The sequence below is a fragment of the Chinchilla lanigera genome, unplaced genomic scaffold (assembly GCF_000276665.1).
Source record: "Chinchilla lanigera isolate Chin_1 unplaced genomic scaffold, ChiLan1.0 scaffold00174, whole genome shotgun sequence".
NCBI classification, from domain to species: domain Eukaryota; kingdom Metazoa; phylum Chordata; class Mammalia; order Rodentia; family Chinchillidae; genus Chinchilla; species Chinchilla lanigera.
Window position 1 is genome coordinate 1,133,034 of NW_004955575.1, and position 20,575 is coordinate 1,153,608.

Genomic DNA, 20,575 nt, shown 5'->3' on the forward strand with positions numbered 1-20,575 from the left:
GTCTTTTACTCATATAACTCAGAAGTGTTACAGTGAAGCAATGAGCAGTTGTGTATGTATAATTTCTGTAACTGGGTTCATACATATAAACCAAGTACAGTCATCCTTCTGACAGTAATAGGTGTTCAGAATACCCCTATCAAATGCCACTTCAACTTTGCTCAGTTATTTCAGCAGGAGGAAAAAAAGTTTTATAAAATGAGAACTTTTCTCCATACTATTTTAAAGTCATTTACATCATGAAAATCTGATTTACGTGGAAACATAAGGTACTTCTTCGGTCACCAAATTGCCCTCTTCGTATCTATACCAGAAAGAGTTGGTAATGCAAAGTAAATCTGTGCTAGTGATTTACAGTTTCAGCTGGCAGACTGGCACCTGTGCAGATCTCAGGTACATACAAACTGTCACCGCCTTGAAATTAGCTTTTTCCCAAGACTTAAAAATTTCAGGACATTTAATTTGCCTATGTAGGTGATCGTACCTCACACATGCCTTTCCGTGAACGATGTGAAACAGAGATTGTGACAAGTTGTGAAGTATGTCGCTGGTTGCCTTCAATCCTGTCGGGGCATGAAGCCAGCCTTGAGCACAGAGCACCCCTCTCTCCCACCATGAACTTTTCTTGTTCTCCATGGGTGGGTCCCATCCTGAGGACCCCCACTTATCCCCTAACAGGCTTATACTCAGTCAGACATTGCCATTTAATTTAAAGAATGATTAAAACAACGTAAGTTTTTCTTCTCTTGGTTTTATTCCACGGCATGTTGGCCTGTGGCAAAACCTGTTCATATATTTGAATGCCTTCTATATTTCTGCACTGCAGGATTCCTCTGACCCTCTAATTTTATTCAGATCTCCACTTATCCCCTTCCACATTGGAAGTACCTATGCTTTATTGTGTCTTCCACACCTAGCAGAGTATACACCATGGCCTGTGTCTGTCATTTTTCCTGTGCTATACCTTTTAGCTCATTGAATCATTTTGTTACTAGGTACCATGCAGAAAATAGAAATTTCACTTTGGGGGAGTATAAGTTTGGACCAGTTTTCATGAGACTATGTTACGAGATGGATCTTGAGGAATCTGCGGTGGAGCTCATCAAAGACCAGGTTATTGTTATCTTTTCTGCCAATGTGATTTCCTCCTGCCATGTTTTTGATAATATTAGAAAAGACATTTTTCAGTAAGTTACTCTTGGGTTGGATTTTCAGAGAAAGGCTGCTACACTGATTGAACTGTTCTGAGCATTTTGAAAGTTCTTTGGAGTCAGCTCACATGAGAAGTGTAGGTCTCCGTATAGAGGTGTAGACAGGTGGAGTCCTGATGGCATGATGTCTGCCTGCTGGATATGTGCTGACCTGGCATGTGCACCTTCTTCAGAGTATTTCAGAGGAGGGTGCTTTATGACAGGCTGCCCTTTCATGGTTGCTATGCTTTACCTTTGATCTCTCTTTTTCTATATTTTTATTTCTGATGGAGGTTTTTGTTTATAAAGTGCTTCTCCATTTTCAAAATGCTTCCACATACTGATTTTTCATAAAAAGAAAAAATAATTTATTTTTGCAGTTGTTACTGTGTCTTCAGATTGTGCTTAAACACTTTACGTGTTTTATTTCATTTCCGACAATATTCTTGATGATATGTCCCTGTTACTATTTGTACTTTACAGATAGAAAACTAGGATCTAGAGACATTGTCAATTCATGCATGCTCAGAAATACTTGTTAAATTTTAGAACTAGGGCTGACCACCTTGAACATTTCAGTATATTCAGAAATCTCCATAACAAGCTAATATTTCTTTCTGTCTTTCTTTTGAGAGTGTTCTGTATGTGGTAGAACTGTTCACCCCGGGCTTGTATTTGTATGAGAAATTGCATATATAAATGAGTTTTCTGGAATAGAATGAACTGGATTAAGAATAAGTAGCCGTAGGCCTACTCTGGCTTCTACCCAGGTCTCTTTTTATTTTTTTTTCTTCTGGTTTTTTTGCGGTACCGGGAATCAAACTCATGACCTTGCGCTTGCCAGGCAGGCGCTGTGCCGCTTAGCTAAATCCCCAGCCCCCAGGTTTCTTTTTAGAGAGCCTTCCTTTACCCACTCCTGTCTCTTCTTTATACTGCTTCATTGCTCTTCATAACCTGTCAGTGCCCAAAATTAGGTTTTTTTTTCACTTGTAGTCACTTGCTCATTGCCTTCCTCTCCAGAATTTATCCACTTACCCGGTCTACTTATTTAAATATAGGGTGACCAAAAATTGCATTTCTTGCTAACTTTTATAAGATAAAATAACAGGAAATATAGAAACGACAATTTTATCAAACTTATTCAATATAAGAATCAACTGGTTGAAATGACACCTGCCCAAGTGACACTGGGGATTGTCAGTTTGTAAACAAACATGCTGCCCAAGTGACATTCAGGGTAAACTGTTAAGCTCCACCGGCTGTAAACCTAGCTGGAGTGCAGGGCGTGGTGTAGTCTTGTTGTTTGTTTTTTGTTTCTGCTTTTTTTCCGGTACTGGGAATTGAACTCACGACCTTTCGCTTGCCAGGCAGGCACTGTGCCGCTGAGCTAAATCCCCAGCCCCTGTATGTCTTGTTTATGATTTCTTTATTCTCAGCATCTAGAACAGGGCCTGCTTAGTAGACTCTCATGAAAGAACAAATTTGGACAAGGCCCTGAATGGCATGTTTGAATATCACGTGCCACATTATCATGACATTTAGAATGCTAGGAAGACATCAAAGTGATATTGGTGCCCAGATACACAATTTCAGGTTGAGGGAATGGATTGATTGTAAATATCCATAGTTAAAAAAGAATGTATAGTATTCTTAAAATTGTGCGGAGAAAGATTTTAAATGTCCTCACCAACAAAAACTTAAGTAATGTGCATGTTCTTTAGCTCAGTTGAACCACCCCACAATGTTTACTTATTTAAAGCCACCTATATACAATGAATATATGCAATTTTAATTTGTCAATTAAAATTAAGCTGAAAAAAATGTTGAGAACTACTATTTTAAGTAAATTATTTTCAAAGAGTAAGTAACGGTTTCTGTATTATTTCTATGAAAAGAGGGTCACAGTTGTTGAGACCGCCCTGCCTTAGTTCTCTATTATATTTATGGCTGCCTTTTCATGCTAATAGTTGCTTCCCTGGTATCAGGACCATCCTGCCAGGGTTAACTGTCTCGTTTCTTTTCTCCTGAGCATTACAGAACCACATTTCATACAGGAGTTCTTCACTGTGTTTATGAAACCCTGAGATCTCTCACTTACTTTTCACTGTGCCTGTTCCAAAGGGCAGTCCAGACAGCAGGCGGAGTGTAGCTTTTTCCAGAAATAAGTTCTTAGATTATTAGAGAATTCAGGAGACCAAGTAAATAGAGTATGCAGCAAAATAAGACTTGGGTAGCTAAGTTACTAGCTTTGACTTTTAACTAATTTGTATTACTTTTTCATTAGCATTTACAAGGTTTCTTCTCGGACCCCACATCATTCAATATTTTGATGGATATGTTATTTATCAAGGGCAAATATGAAAGTAAGTACTATAACCTATGGTTGATAAAAAAATTTTCCTGTCTTTAGTGATATCACTGTTAGGAAAAGGGTCATTTTTGCACGTTTGTGTTCCTGATGAGGGACTGAATAACACAGAACATACTCTTTAAGTCTGCACAGATTGCATTGCACAACATGTCTTAAAGTAAAACCTTAGACCTTTCTTACGCTGACATGAGAGCAGGTTTTAAAATGCTATATTTGTATAACCTGATAGTTTATTATATTTAGTTAACTGCTAAATGACTTTGAGAAACAGTTTTTCAGTAGATGATACTGAAGGGTTTGGGCTTTGGGGACCTGGCCTTGCTGTACTGCATCTGACATTGCCTTCCTTCTCCTCCCTTTGGCAGATGCATTGGAAGTGTTGATAGAGATGAAAAACCAGGATGTGAGGCTCAACTCAGATAGCTATGTCCTTGCTTTTGCAATTTGCTATAAGCTGGTAAGACTGTTTCCCCCTAATTTTGAGGGCTTGTGGATAGTGTTTGAGATTTTTTCTCTCTCTTTCTCTCTCTACAAATAAAATTCAATTTCCTTCCAGTCTGTTTCCATCTGGTGCAAATATTTCAATTTTAAATGTATTCATTTTTAGAAAACTCAAGTTAGCCTTGTCTGACAGTTTTTTTCATGGTACAAGCGACTTCGCATCTTTTACCCTTCTCTGCTGATTGTGTGGGTGGTGAGAACTAGAGATAGTATGTCAGCTTCAAGCTGTGTGCTAGCGTTCTTGCACACTGGAACCCACTAGATCTACGTCCCTCCTCTCCTAAAGTCATACCATCCTTTTCTAACAAATTCCAGGACTACTTTGCCCTCATCTGTGAGGTTGTTTGTATCCTCTGAAGCTGGCAGTTGCATTACCGCCTGCAAATATCCTTTGATTGTGCTCTGTTGTATCACGTACCTGTACTTACAACTCTGCCCAGTTGTACTTGGATTCTGCCCTTCCCACTGGAGGAGAGCTCCTTGAGGCTTCTTTGTATCCCGGTGTCTGGACACAGTACCTGGTACCCAGCAAGTCTTTAATACATGTGTATAATGTGACAGTGAACTCTTGGCAGACAAAGACCACAGCTTACAAGTCCTTATGTCATTACTATGTCAGAATTGTTTCTTTCACTTGAAAACTATTCCTTTAATATTTGTCAAGTGAATAAAAATGAAAAGACCAAACAAAATTCAATGTAGTACAATACTAATTCAGGCCATTTAAACTTTGGATACCTGGATAAGTGAAAATGAAGGAACTCCAGTCAGTGTAGAAGAGCATGAACTGCTGAAAAATTCCCCTAAAGAGGATAGCACAAGCAACTTTCCAAAGCAAGAGGGGCAGCTGAGTTACAGTGGAACCAAAACAAAACTGGAAATTGAAGCCTAGTCTCAACTTATTATTAACTGGCTTGTTTAGCTTTCAACTGATCACTTAGCTTATTTATAAAATGAGACAGCTGGACTCAAGGGCCAGCAAACTTTTCCTGTGGAGGCCAGATAGTAAATATTTTAGGCTTTGAGAGTCACATACAATTTCTGCCACATGTGATCTCTGTCACATATTACTTGTTTTTGTTTTTACAAGTCTTCAAAAATGTGAAGACCATTCTTCAAGGTAGGCTGGATCTGGCCCTAGAGGTGTATACAGTTTGCTGACCCCGGATGAAATCATTCTTTCCAGTCACACCGCAGTTAGGTTTTGTGAAGTAGAAGGCTAACAAAACACAAGACTAGAGCGTTGGTTGTTCAACACTGTGACTCCCAGTTTTCTGGGCTACCTAGGGCTGTCTCCGAGGATGTGCCTGAAGTGGGGAGAGTAATTCTGCTGCTCAGTAAGGTCCCAGGACCTTTCTTCCCTCTGTCTACCAATAGCTTACATCTCTCTGTGGAAATAAGTTGCAGTACTGAGCTTGTCAGCCAGGACCGATTCCAAGTCCATTCTGGGAACCTCCCCTGCCTACCAGACGCAGACTGGAGGACAGGAGAGACATGGAGGCACAGTTGGCACTGCTTGGCCCCCTGCAGCTTACACAGGGAGAGGCTTTGTTTGATTGTTGCTGTCTTGCTGGTTTATGCATCACTCACATTCTTAGGGGGCTTATTTTGTTTTGTTTTAGGTTTCTGTTTTCATGGGATTCTTTCATAATTGATGTGCAAATTAATCTTACACCCCAGAGCCTATGTATAGAAACTAGCCTGCCCAGATCCAAAGAGACCAAGGTGTTTGCGGGTGAAAAATGTCCTGTGTTAGAAAATTGACAAAGAGCTTCAAAAATAGTTATTTTAGACTGGACTGTTAACATATAGGTAACCTGGCCACTGAGAAATTGTCTAGATGGGGCTTTGTCTTTGAAGTGGCTGGAGATAGGCTCTGGGAAATTCTTACAAAAGAAATCTAAAGTGGCACCAGTAATCATTTCATTGAACTAAAGTTCAAGACACTTATTGAATACTCTTTTGTCTTCTCACAGAATAGCCCAGAATCTTTTAAAATCTGTACTACATTAAGAGAAGACGCCCTAACCAAAGGAGACATTCTCTCCAGGAGAGCATGCTGTTTTGCTGTGGCGTTAGCTCTGAATCAGGTAAAGCTTGGAGGTGCGTGGAAGTCAGCTGGGAGCAGGCAGGCATTTACTGCATTCATTTGTCGTTGCTTTTGAGTGTATCATAAAGGAAAAGTCCCCAGAAAAGAGCAGTGTCTTTGTTACCATGGCAACCTACATCTCTACCTGTGTCTGCTGACAGTGTTTTTATTTACAGTTGAGGACTTAACATGTATTTCCACTTAGAATGTGTTGGCCCAGATCCTGTGAAGAGTCAGAGGGGGAAGCAGCTCTCCTGAGAGAAATTTCCTAAGTAATTAAAGTAAAAATTGCAAATAGTCAGTTTTTGATGCAAATTCTCAGAGAGCAGTTTAATACTCTCCAAATCTGAATTCACTTCATGTGTATGATGGCTCCGGGAGCAGCCCATTGTTAGAAACAAGTTCATAGACCTCTACTGGAATAAGGCAGTGAACCCAGAGAAGAAAGCCCCTCCCTGACCCCACACCTTCATGGAGGACAAAGAGCTGGAACCCTGGGACAGTCCCTTAAAGGGCACCTGCTTTTCAGTGTCCTATTTAAAGGCCTAAAATTGCATAAAATATGGCACATGTTTATGATGTAGTAAAAGGAAATGTTATAGTAGAAAAATACTGACCTAGCTAGGTTATTTGTTTGGCTAATAAAGTGAGGTTGGAAAACACTTCTTTATGACTAGTTACAAATAAGATTATCAGAGTGGTCCATTTCCACATACTGCTGAGAAAAGTCACTGAAGGACAAAGACTTAAGAGGATGCACACTTAGCAGGCATCCACTGGACGGTGATTATTTTCCTAGCTTCCTGAGCTTCCTCTCTGTCCAGGGGAATTATTTTGTCCTCTTAGTCTGTCAAGAGCCGAGTGAGATGAATTAATCTTTTCCAAGGCATGTTTGCATTTCTTTTTGTAGCTCTTATAGTTCTTCCTTTGTGTGTACATAAGTTACACTGTTTGGAGGACAGATAAACCATCATTGTTATATTATCTTTGTAAATCTCTCAGTTTAGTAAGAATGCCTTTCTTGGTTATGTTTAATGCTTTTGCTCTGAACTCAACCTTATGTAATAGTAATAGCTCCACCTTTGTTTTTGTTTCTCTTTGTTTTGACTAGGTTTATATTTGTCTGATGCACATGTCTTGCTATCCTTTTATTCTCAATCTTTTTGTGGTTTTTTTTTTTAATTCTCAATCTGAATTATTTTGTTTTAGGTCAGTCTCTTACACATTGTATCAATTTCAGATTTGCTGTATGCTAGTTTTTTAAAAAATTTAACCTATTTATATTAGTATGACATATGTATGACCTTAAGTCTTATTTTATTTAATGCTTTTTCTTTTTGTAACTTTAGAAATACGTCATGTGGGTTTTTTTTATGGTTTGTACTTTTGCCCTAGAGCATGCTTTAAAACTGAAACTTGGTTTAACTTTCAGACCTGTCCAACCTATGGCTGATGGGTTGGACATGCCTGTGTTACAATGAAGAATATTTTTTAAAAGAGGAAGTTTTGTTACTTATGTACATTAACTATATTCTGTATTTTATATGTGGCTCAAGACAGTTTGGTACAGGGCAGCCCAGGCCAGTCAGAGCACAGGTTGGGCATGTCTTTCCTTAGACAGTACTTATTATTTCCTGTCTATAAGCAATGGAGAAATATGTGTATTTTCTTCTGATTTTCTTCCTTTACCACCTATGTTATTTTTCATAGTTTTTGCTTTTCTCTTAAATATATTTAACAGCCTTAAATGATATTTTTTGACCTATAAGTAATAAAGATGAGGAAATGATCATACTTTATCTTCCTTTTTCCTTTTCTTTCTTTTGGTTAGTATTACTTTCTCTTCCTCGTTTAGCTACGTAACATTTGCACTCTCTTCTGTAGAGATGTTGCCCATATTCATTTTGAGCCTTTTGTGTATAAATAGGCCCATTGTTTACTGTCAGTTGTTCACTGCTGTTTTATAGTCACCCCTGGAGAACTCTTTGGTAAATTCTCAACCATATTCTTTGAGTTCTTGATGGTGTTATTTTGTTTGTCTTTTGATTTTGTACTTGAGCAAAAAGATTTCAGAGATCTTGAAATTACAGGTAATATGATTTTGAGATGATACTTCCTTTGTGGAGGTTTTCTTAAGGCACTGATCTTCTGTCTTCTAGTCTGGAATATTCCTTTGGAGAAACCTGTGGCCTGCCTGCTTTTCTTCCCCACACTTGTGACTGATGAGATTGTGTTCATTTCTCTCATTTCTGTCCGCCATAACCATAGGAACACATTTGTATTGGGGTTTCTTCCTCTGCTAGTTACTTTATTTTTGTTTTACAGGGTTCCTTTCCAGTTATTTTTTTATTATTATTTCTCTGGAGTTCATGTGCTATTTATTTGATTATTCATCATTCAAAAATGTAAATTGAATGATTATTCATCATTCAAAAATGTAAATTCTCTAAGCATGGTGGCACATGTTTGTAATCCCAGCAGTCAGGAGGCTGAGGACTGCTGTGAGTTCGAGGCCAGCCTGAGCTACATAGTGTGTTCAAGACCAGCCTAAACTGCATAGTGAAATCCTGTCTCAAAAAGACCAAAAAAAAAAAGTCACTATTGAAAAATGTAAATTCCTCTTAGACCATTGATAGCAGAGAGAGCCGTAGAGCTTTGGTCTAATTTAGCAGATTCCCCTTATGTAACAACTTTATATGATTTGTAGGGTTTTGCGTATAAGTATGCATAAATTTATTTCTCCCTAGCCAGGCAGAACAGGCACTGAACTGGTTTTCAGTGAACAGTTTCTTCTCTAGTGGTACCATAGGGACACACTGCTTCCTGCAGTTGTGGCTCACCTCTGGAAACCTTTGCCTAGTGTCCACTCTGCCACACAGAGATTCAGAGGTTCCCCTTGCTAATCCTAAGCTCTGCTCCCATCACTGTCAGCTAGGATTTAGTTTTGTATTTGAGGTTGTGCCTGCTGAGAACTACTTGTGGGCTTTTCCTGAGACTCACAGCACTGTCTTCCTCTCCTTTCTTTTTTTTTTTTTTGGAACTGAAAATCAAACTCAGGACCTTGTCCTTGCCAGGCAGGTGCTGTGCCACAGAGCTGTATCCCCGCCCCGAGCACCGTCCTCCTCTGACTGCCTTCCCCTGAACCTACCCAGGCTGTAGCTCCAATCTCTCTGTCAGTGCTTCCACTTCCTGCACTTTGAGCCTTCCCTGTTCCAGTGATGGCAAAGATGGGGTTTGCATTTCTTGTTCCCATTTCCTGTTTTTCTTAAAAACTGACTCTACTGGGTAAGGGGAAATGCCAACATAATGCTTCCCTCTCAAAAACTGGACTTGGACAGGTTGTTAGAACATAGGCTCTTCCACTGAATGAAGCATTTTATGGAATGTTTATTTTTAAGCATTTCTTTGTCAATTTCAGAAGCCTAGGGCCCTGTGAATATGAGTATCCTGCCTTCCCTAGATGACCTTTATGATAGCTGACTGATGTTCATATGATTTGGGGTATGATTTTTTTTTTTTCTAGAATGAAGTGGACAAAGCTGCAACCATATTTTCTCAAATCATGAACCAAGAGAACATAACTTGGGCCAATTTAAATGTAAGTAACTTCTTTAGGGTTAAAGTAAGACTTAAATGTAGTAAAGTGTCTGCAGTTTTTGTCTGGATACAATGACTTGATCTCCCAAGGTCTTCATTCAGTTCAAAAGAACAGTCATTGAGCTCCTCCATATGAACATTACAGAATCACTCTGTGACAGGTGTCAGCCCAGCCCTTGCTTCCTGGAGTGTATAAGTGGGTGGGAAGGGTGGAAAAGTGTGGATATGAGACATAGCTAAGTGCTGAAGGTGAGCAGCTCAGCCAGGAAGGCTGTATGTGAAGAGAGGATAAGAGCTTGGAGGGAGACTCGCCGATCTCCTTACTGAGCCTTGAGAGAAACCTACAGGTGATTGCACCTCACCTGTGGCGGCTGACTCATGTGGCCCAGTGATCAGTGAGCTGATGCACCTTGGGTGCGTGAAGTGTGCCTGACACATGGTCAGCACTCAGTAGTTGTTAGCTATTTTCATTCATATTGCAGTCTAGTCTGCTGTGGCCCCTCACCCTGCTGACTTATCTAGCCTACAAGTCACCTGTGTCACTTGTTTGGGACCTTGTCTGGATCACCAGAGGACTGTAGTAATTCTACTAAGATATGGAAAAACCTTACCGCTAAAACTAAAAGACAAGCTAAAAATTCTTCCTGCATATACTGGATTTCCTCCAGTAAAAAAGCATCCTGCTGCCACTCCCAGTTTTTGAACTGTGGGTCACCTAAACCTTCCTCGACCAGTGGAAAAAAGAAGGTCATATTATGAAAGACACCAGAGCCCCAACCCAGCCAGCCTGCCAAGGCCCTGCTGGGGTGCCGAGTGCCCCTGGGCTGTGGGGAGTTGGCATGAGTAAAGCCCCTAATTTCCAAGCTCTTCCCATCTCCTGAGTCAGGATGACAAAAACAGTTTCGAGGGACAGAAGATGTAGACACTAGTGTGTGGTGAACTACGATAACAGATCCCAGCCTGTGAAACAGTATTCTAAGATGAGAGAGTGAAGGGTAGACAGGCCTGGCCGCAGAACGGAGGCACCTGCAGGAGAAGTCATTGTCCAGTAGTGTTCTGGACAGGGACAGGGCTGTGGGGTTGGGATGGAGGTGCAAGGACCTGCCTTGTTGCAAATTGCTTTGGGTGAAGCCTCTGTTTAAAAGAGTATAACTTAATTGTAACCACTACTAGCTCTAGACCTTAGGTAAGCTACCTCATCCCTGTGGACTCAAAGTTTCCTTTCGTCTGAAACAAAAAAAAATAGTACTTGCTTTTACCTTGTGAGAATTGAAAGAAAAAATGTGTGTCAGGTAGTTAGCACAGTGCCTGGCATAGTCTTTGTCTGATGAATGTTTGCGAGTACTAATAGTATTGTTTGACTTGAAGAAAGTTAAATAAAAAGAAGTGTTTTTTTGTAATAAATCCAATGATAGGAATTAGGCGTGACTGCAAGCTTCTGAGAAAGAATAGTAACACGTCAAGGTAATGCTTCTAAGTTCTGTCACTCTGTGATTATGCTCCAGCATCACCCCCACTGCGGCGAGCAGTGGCTTTCTGGGAAAAGACTCAATGAGGTTTTATAGTAAACTTTGGAGAAATGCAGTCAGCCAAGAAATCTGAGCTCAGAATACCTTAGATTGGGCCTTGTGTTTACTTTTCAAAATGCATTAACATGAAGGAAAGGTAAGTCTAGAAAACCAAAAATATGGACATAATAGTAACCGAGAACCTGAAGAGGGAAAGAGGGTCTTAGAAGGGAAGCAGCTACTAGAGAAATACCCATAAAGTGACTTTGCAGTTTGCAAAGGACATGAGCTTGGAGGTGGACGTGTGGCAGACCTGTCAGCCCAGATTCATGTGGTGAGGGATCTGGTGTGGTTGACAAATGCCTAAGAAAGGGAAGAAAGAGGACTCCAATATGCATTTCTAGGGCATTCACATGAGGCAGAGGAAGCATCAGAGAAGTCAGGGAGCAAAAGCTGCTGTGTAGCAGCGGTAGAAGAGGGCTGAGCACCCCACTGGCAAGGTCCCTGCAGATCACCCCTGTTTAATACTGATGCCAAGGAGAAGCTGCGGGTGCCAGCGGAGGGGCAGCCTAAAAACTCACAGGCTCAGCCAGGTCTGGGGGCCAGGCTCCATACCAGAGGTCCCAAGTCCAGAAGCTTAGGTCATTTGAGCCATTGATAGGGCCTTCCAGCAGGTACCATATTCCTTTGTCGTCTCTGCTTCCCATGGGACGGGCAGCTCTGGTATCCAAGTAGGTCCGTCCTTCTGAGAGAGCATGGCCTGCAGATGTGCTGATTTCACAAAAGGATGGGAGTAGAATTTCCAGGATTATCAAGAGACTCTTCCACCAAAGCCAGAGCTAGCCAAGTGGTTCCTCAGAAAGGGAAGCAGTCTTGGAGAACATGGGGAGAAGCTCAAGAAACAACTCAGTAGTAGCCTTTCATGGCATTGAAATGAGGTGGTGGTGAGAAATTAGAGAACGATGGCAGGTTTTCATTGAAGTTAGCTGTGGTACCATCCAGAGGTAGTTTACATTCTTTAGTTCATTTTGTAGAGTCCTGTCAGAACCATATCCCTCTGTGGTACAGATGTGGAAACTTAGATTCCAGGGGCAAGTAAATTACCCAAGTTCACACTGCTCAGTGAATAACAGAGTTGGGATTTTAACCCAGACAGTGGATTGCCAAGCCCAGGGTTTCCCACCTCTCCAAAGAGGTGAGACCTACAGGGATGAGAAGGACGGTTCCCTCTCTTCCAGTACTGGGATTAGCTGCTCCTCCTGGATATTAATGAGAAGAATGCAGGACTGGATGTTCAAAAACCTGATCCATAGGGTTTAGGTTCTTCAGCTGTCTCTGTCCTGGCCTGTCTCTCACAGTTTAGTAATGGTTTTTACTGTTGGTTTTCAAATGAGAAACTACCGTGGTAGAAATAAACCATGAGCTTGCTGAGAGTGAAGTTGTCCGTTCCCAGTAGGAGGAGAAACAACACAGTAAAAAAGCACAGACTTGCCTTCTGGGTAGCGTGGGCCCTTGGCCCCTGAACTGGGAGGAAAGCCAGCCCATACGCATGGTGGGATGGAGCAGTTCAGGGCCACATAATGGACCTTGAATTGGTGTTGACTGTCAATCTTCTTCACAAACGCAGTCACGGAATTACCCACTGTTGGGAAAGTTAAAGATACTTTTATTGCTAAAAAAATTCTCACCTGGGAAACTTCCAAGTGTCCAATCTAAATTTCTCATGTTGCAGCAAAAGTCTGTCTCATCATTTGCAGGGATGAGAAAAAGAGATGGTTGCCCTTGTCAAGTTTAATAATCCTTAGATTCTGGGTCTCTGTTATTAGAGCACTTTTTTAAAGTGACTTCATGAGCCTTAGCTTCTCCAAGGCCGCCATCCACTTGGTTCCCTGCAGGGACCTTGTTAACTGTTGTGAATAGAAACCTGCCAGGCGGGCTGACAAGTTAATATCAACAGAAACAAACACATTTTTTCCCCTCTGATTTACATTAAGAACTAAAACTACCTTATACTAAAATCTTTTGATACTGCCAGTTGAAATTTGAACTTGCCTAATTCCCCCCCTACTGAAGTTTCTTTTTATCCGGATTGCTCCTACTGTTATGGAGGGCTGGGTTTCCTATTTTCCCAGCTAAGACTCGCAACATAGTACATTAATTCAGCAGGTGATCAAGATACATGCGGATGACTCTGTCCTCTCAGTCTGAATTTAAACTCATCAGTCTCAAAAGAACTGTACTTCTCATTAGCAATGCTACTCAGTAAGAGAGGATTAATATCTACTTCTAAATATGTCTGAAAGTAGTAGACATCAACACAGGGTAACTTTCTACTGATTCTGTTGAATTCTAATCATTTCTCTAGGATTCTGGCTTGTCTTCAAGTGGAAAACTATTTTAGAATTGCATTTAGTTTGCAAGGGAATTGGACAGTGGTTGGTTTTGCTGCTTTATCATTTATTAGTACAGGTGAATACTTAAACATCTTTCTCCTGCTTGGAAGGTCACCCTAAAATGTTGATTCACGCTGAGAAGTTTCATAAGCTACATAGGTCCAAAAGAAGACAGGACTCTTTCCTTATACATTTGTGACAGTGTCTCATTGTGTGCGTAAGTTATTATATTTGGTTCAATAAGTGTAAACTCCAAAATACAGGAGTATATGCAAATTAGAGGCTTTATTTTCCTTCCCTGTGTAGAAAACCACAGGCGGTCAGTTGTGGTATGGCACTGCATGTGCTCAGAAACCTGGCCTCTCTCTGTGTTTGTACTGTTATCCTAAGCAGATGACTTCCATGTGTTACCTCCCTGGTCCATAAGAAGTAAGAGAAATGGAGAGGACAGAAAACTTCGTCCTTTTTAAAGATGCTTTCAGCTGGGCGTGGTGGCACACACCTGTAATCCCAGCACTCGGGAAGCTGAGGCAGGGGGATCATTGTGAGTTTGAGACCAGACTGAGCTACAAAGTGAGCTCAAGGCCAGCCTGAACTGCACAGTGAGACCCTGTCTCAAAAAGACAATAAACAAATAAATTAATAAATTAATTAATTAAAGGTGCTTTCTTAGTCAGGTTTGGTTATGCATACCTGTAATCCCAAAACTCCAGTGGCTGAGGCAGGAGGACCTCCACGAGTTCAGAGCCAGCCTGTGGCTACATAATAAGTTAGTAGCTAGTGAACTGCATAGTGAGACCCTCCATAGTGAGCCAGCCTGTGGCTACATAATAAGTTAGTAGCTAGTGAACTGCATAGTGAGACCCTGTTTCAGAAAATAAAATCCTGTTTCAAGTGTCTCATCCAGCAGCTTTTACTTACATATTATTATTATTGGTCAGAACTTCATCCCACAACCACACCTAATTGCAAAGAAACCTGAGAAATACAGTTGAATTCCATACATGACAGCATCAGTTAAATTTCAGGAATTCTTAGGGAAAAAAAGTAGGGAGTGGGTATGGTGTCTGTTATACTGTGGTGATCCAAGATAGCAAACTTAAAAAGACAGTACAAGATACAGCTGTATGTGTCTGCATGATCCAGGCTGCTGTTCTTTTTGGTCAGAGGTGTCCATTGACTTGTCATCATTTCCTGAGGCCTCAAAAAATCAGAGGGGCAGGAAGTATGGGTTCCCGGAATAGTTTGTCTTGCCAAATGTCTCGTATTCCTTGCTGATTCCGTTTCCCTGGTGTTTTGTTGGAAATCTGTAATGCTAAAGCAGTATGCTATGCCATTTTAGTTTCCTTGACCATATGCTGGAGTTGGAGATAAGCTCTAGCTGTGGCACCTTTCAGCAGTAGCTGCCCCTTGTGCATTGCTCTCCCTCAGTGTGTTCTAACATACTGAGTCTTATCCTTGAAATCCCTACTGAAGTGGAGGTAGTAGCTGGAGGCAGGAAGGGAAGTTGGGAGACTTAGGGAGAAGCATTGAGATCTTCTGGGAGCACATGGCTGCCAGCATAAGGCTCCTGGGTTTATGCTTGTTAATTGCTAGGGGACCCACACTCATTATATTGAGGCTTCAGCTGTGTAGGAACTGCAGACACAGCATTCGACATGGTAGGCTTGTCCTTGCCCAGGAGAAGACAGACTACTGCCAGCCAAATTGGGATTGGTTTTTATTAGCAAGAATGTTGAGAACTTGAAGGGTTGGAGATTTTACCTTACTTGCAAGCTAATACATAACCTGTCCGTGGATGCTGGGGGAGTGAGTGTCCTACACACTGAGGGATGAGGGACAGTTTATCCCAGCAATAGCAGTGGCCGAAGTATTGGCATTTTTCTATTAGTTTCCGGATCTGCAGTGCCTGTGGTGTGAAGTAAAGTGGTCCCTATACCTGTTGTAGACAAAAGTTGCATTTTAGGAGAGGAACCCTGAGTTAGGGAACCCAAATCTCTTACAGTGGTAGTGAGCATGTCTGCCCCTTGCTCTGGATGACACAAACATATCTGAAAAGATAGTCTGGAACAAAGGCAGCCATTGATTCTGTTTGTAGGTCATGTAAAAGTTCAAGAGATTCAGAGAGTTGTCTCACCCCAGAGTGTGCTCATAATTTTGCCTGTTTTAAAACTCCAAATTTAGATTAAGTTCTTCCTGTTCCATCTGCTTGACATCATTTCATCTGTTCTTCAGGACCAGGGTCACTCCTCATCCTGATAAGCTGCTTGCAGTGTGCAGGGGTTTGAATTTGGTTTGTCCCCCCAGAGTCCGCACGTTGGAGGCATGTGGAGTGTGACAGTGCAGGAGGTGGTGGTACCCTGAGGATGTGCTGCCTGCTGAGAGGGCTTGGTCATTGGCAGTGTTCCCTGGGAAGGGGTAGGGTAATTCTTGTAAGAGGTTGCCATAACAGCCCATCCCTGGTCTTGCTCCCTGGCTTCCTGCTTGAGATGCGTTCCCTTGCCTCTGCATACACGGCTGTCATTTCCCTTTGCCATGATGTGACCAGCTGAGAGGACCCTCACCAGAGTTGAAGTGAGTCCAGCTCCATGCCCTTTAATCTCCAGAACTGTGAGGTAAACTCTTCTTTTCATAAGTAGCCTGTCTCAGTTATGCTGTTGTGATAAATAGACCCTGCTCAACTATCAGTCTTACTAATGAAAGAGTAGTAAGAGAACATAGTTCAATATAAAAAAGGAAACTCTCCTAGCAAAACTGCGTTTTGAAAGGAACAAGAGCATTGAAATGTTTATACAGTTTGACTTAGTAATTTCACTTTTCTGAATCAAGTCTAAGAAATCAGTATTTTTGCTGGGTGTGGTAGCACACCCCTGCAATTCCAGCACTTGTGAGGCTGAGGCAGGAGGATATTTATGAGTTTGAGACCGGCCTGTGCTACAAAATGAGCTCAAGGCCAGCCTGAACTGCAAAGTGAGACCCTTTCTCAAAAAGACAAAAAAAAAAAAAGGAAAGAAATTAATTTTTTAAATGTATACGCATTGGTCGGTATAACAAAATGTGGGATATTTCCACAGTTATAACTTGTTAAAAATTAGGTTTCTTTTCTCTGATAGTTGTAATAATGTTATGAAGAATTGCTCATCATAATTGGCAAAGAGCAGGGTCAAATTTTGGGGAAAATTCATATATTTGGAAGATAAAATTATAAACTAGTGAACAATGGTTGGTGAATTCTCAGTTATTCTCATTTTCTTTAAACCTTTTTCTGTGTTTCAAATTGTATTAGTAAATATTGGTAACGGGCGGGGTGCATTCCTTTTTTCTTGTGCTAACTGTGCTGTGCAGGTAGAAGGTAGCAGTGTGTTTTGAAAGCATGGTACCACACCCCATTTGAAAATTGTTTAATGCATTGTAAGTAGGAGGCCTTCATTGAGATTTCAGCCAACTTCTCTCTGCCTGCATTAGCCTGGTGCCTGCAGTTCCCTAACAACAACAGATCCAAGGTCCCATTTGCCATCTTAGGAGATGGTTTGGCTTCCATCTCTTCTGAATCCAAAGGAGATAGGAGGTGGGAATTAATGTTTTTGTTTGTTGAATAACTCCTTGGTGCTGATATTTCATTGCATGTTCACAGGAATACGAAAGGTGGACTCTCAGAGTATTTTCCCCTTTTCACAAGTGAGCAAATTTGAAGGCTGAGAGATTGAGTGCCTTGCCCAGAGGCGCATGGCTGGTAATTGCCAGCGTTGAGATTTCACCCCAGATATCCAGGTTCTAAGTTTCATGCTGTCCTCATCATGACTCTTAAGCAAGTTTTGCGGTTCTGTGTTTTGATTACCTCCTGGAAGGCAAACGTTGGCTGGCTGAGCTCACATTCCAAGCGGAGCGCTTTTCTGGACCTGTGCAAGCAACGGAGTTAGGAAATGGCATCAGAGCAGAGCGGGCGCCTGTCAGTGCGGGCTGACCGACCAGGCATGTTCGCCAGCGTTGGAACACTGGCTCAGTCTTGTTTTTGCTTTTTTCTTCCCTTAGATCATGATCCATATCCAGTCGAATATGTTGGAGCCCCTAATAAACATACTACAAGGTGCTGTAGAAGAAAATTTATCTCGGTTTGTGAGAAGACATGAGTTCTCCGAGGAGGTGGTGAGTGTGCAAGAGGGAAAGGGCTTCTTAAGACGCTCCACCCAGTTTCCTAACTCTGTAACACCCCCTTAAAGAGATCATCTAACACAGCGGCTTCTATGTGAGTGCAGATAATTTTTTCTTCCAACAGAGTACGCCCTGTGAACGTTAGGGGAAACTTTTCATTTCCATTACTCCTTTATCTGGACCATTTCATGGGCCTCCTCGCCACTTTTCTTTGGGATGACCTTTTCCCTTTCTCTCCATGCCTGCAGTACATTTATCCTCTCTCACACTCTCAGTTGGTCACCTGGGGTAGATAGCTGTCAGGAGAGGGTGAAACCACGCTGCCGTCCTCCAGCTTCTTCCCGTCCACCCACAGAGACTGTGCACAACTCCACAGCCAGTCTCTGCAGCTGGGCCCTGGCCGCCGGGCTCTGCCCTGCTCTAGGCTCAGCCTTGGCCATGTCTCACTCATGGGCATCGTCAGTGTCTTCCTCCCCATGGATCATTCCTTTCAGCAAATGGTAGCGTCTCTCATCTTTAAAAAATTTTCTCCTACAAATGAAAAGATATACCATGTGTTTCGGTAAGAAGGTTCAACCTCATAAAAAGTCAGTGCTTCTAAGTTAACGTGTTAAAATGATAATATCCCAAAAGTAAAAAAAAAAAAAAACTCACTTTTTTTTGGTAGTTTAAGTCCCATTGAAGAAAAAAGAAAGACTACCTAGGAAAATCTTGTAACAAAACAGCAAAATAAGTACTAGGCCTAGCAGATGTTAAAGCTTGTGTAAGCCAGACTGGTTTAGCTCTGACTAAGCCAATGAATGAGACAGAATAGAAAATGCAGAGATAAATTCAACTGCATATACAGATTTAGAAGAGGGTAAAGGTCAGCATCTCATATCAATCAGAATAGATAGACTTTTCTGAAAAGTGGTGCTAGGATAAATAGCCAGTGGAAAACAATCAAGTTTTATTTTTCTTGTGCAACAAACCAAAATAAATTTCAAATGGATAAGACATTAAATTTTAAAAGTAAAATGACATGAGTGCTAGATATAAACATTAATGAATTCTTTTATATCCTGGGGGCAGGAAAACTTTCATCTCTTAGTCAAAATCCAAGTTAACAAAGGAGAAAATTGATAAATTTGACTGCCTAAAATTTTTTGGTGTGGGAAAAACACCATAACAAAGTCAAATTCCAACAAATTGGAAGAAAATACTTTCAATGTTCGTCATACAAAGAGCTACCTAATCTTAATATATAAAGAGCTCTTTTTGAAAATTGTGAGAAAAGTACCAACAACTCTATAAAGAAAAATGCGTAAGAGATACAGAGTTCACTAAAAAAGAATTGTGAATGGCCATCAAACATTTGAAAAGATGCTCAGCCTTGCTCATATTAAGACAAATATAAAATGTCTTTACCTTGTGTTACCACTCAGGCTTTAGGTGAGTAGAAATCTCGATGGTTTGCAGTTTATCAAAATTACTAATGAATTTACCCTTTCAGTCAACCTCCCACTTCTCGGAAATATTCTAAATATACACGGGCAAGAATGCAGGAAATTGTATGTGTAAGGCTATTGGTTGCAGGCGAGTTTATAATAGCAAAACACTGGGAACAACCCACATTTTCATCTGCAGAAGACTTGGTGAACAAACCGGGGCACATTCATGTGAAGGACTGCTGTACCCTTCTAAAGGGAAATGAGTAAGTGCAGCACATTTACTGTGAATCACTCTGTCTGGACCACTTTAATAAGTTAATAAGAAAAGCAAGGAGAAAATCTGTGTGTTGCTTTGAGAAGGGTAGATACATATTTCTGTACACACAGTCATGTGCCACATGTGCCATTTTGGTCAACATCTGCCACATATAGGACAGTGGTCCTGTAGGTTGTGTTGCCTTGTGAGGTACGTGGAACCATTTTGGTTTGTCTGAGTACACGCTGACATCTGCACAACGATGAAGTTGCCTAGTGACGCGTCTCTGAGATGATATCCTCGTCATTAAATGACACAGAACTCTTCAGACTTAAAAACAGAACAGGTGGAAATACCACAACTTAATAAAACAGCATGGAAATGTGACTTCCCTCAGTGTACTTCATTTGTATCTTTGATTTTGGAACAAAGTAAATGTTTTGCAGAATTATAAAACAAGATGAACAGAAAAAACAATTCTAAAAATGAAAGCAAAATGAAGCAAATTAACCCCTTTGCCACATGGAGGATTTAAGGGCACGAGAAAGAATTACTGCTGGCCACTTGAAATACGTCACACATGCATCTTTAATAGTGTATAACTGTAGGAAGAAAAGGACTGAAGAAATCAAACTGCTGACAGGCACATGCTTAGCAATGATACTGGTATTGTCACTTTGATTAACAAAGTGGCCTGCAGCTTAGCGCCCCCTCCTTCCCTCTGTCAGCTCCCTCCTGTGCCTTCATCGTCCTGCTCCAGCCTGCTGGCCGAGCTGGCAGGGTTGGCCTGAGGGGCAGGGGGCTGCTTTCTCCCTTCTCACACAGTTGCCTTCGCAGTCCTCCCCATCATTTCCTCACTTCTGCCCAAAGGCTTCTTCTTCGCGCTTGTGAAGAGAGTTTGCCAGGAAGTGAACTGGATATGATTAACTTAAAGCTTCTTTCATTCTTTGCTCGGTGTAGGTTGTGACCCACCCAAACCATTTTGGAGTAAGTTTAGGAAAGTATGGAAACTGGAAATGTGAACAGACTTTAAAATGCAGACGCTGTGTACGTGTGTACACACTGAAGCACACGCAGTGTGTATGATT

General features: G+C 41.3%; 1 protein-coding gene across 3 annotated transcripts in view; it reads left to right on the forward strand.

The window, feature by feature from the left end:
• Positions 1 to 20,575, forward strand: part of Ptcd2 (pentatricopeptide repeat domain 2) — a 29,750-nt gene that overhangs the window by 6,056 nt on the left and 3,119 nt on the right. For 2 of the 3 annotated variants that reach the window (XM_005413937.2, XM_005413938.2), the window contains exons 4-9: positions 996 to 1,113; positions 3,475 to 3,553; positions 3,927 to 4,018; positions 6,039 to 6,152; positions 9,675 to 9,749; positions 17,682 to 17,795. In XM_005413937.2, the coding sequence (XP_005413994.1) occupies positions 996 to 1,113; positions 3,475 to 3,553; positions 3,927 to 4,018; positions 6,039 to 6,152; positions 9,675 to 9,749; positions 17,682 to 17,795 (592 nt within the window). The remainder of the gene's footprint in view (positions 1 to 995; positions 1,114 to 3,474; positions 3,554 to 3,926; positions 4,019 to 6,038; positions 6,153 to 9,674; positions 9,750 to 17,681; positions 17,796 to 20,575) is intronic. The other variant, XM_013509609.1, reaches the window with a different exon arrangement.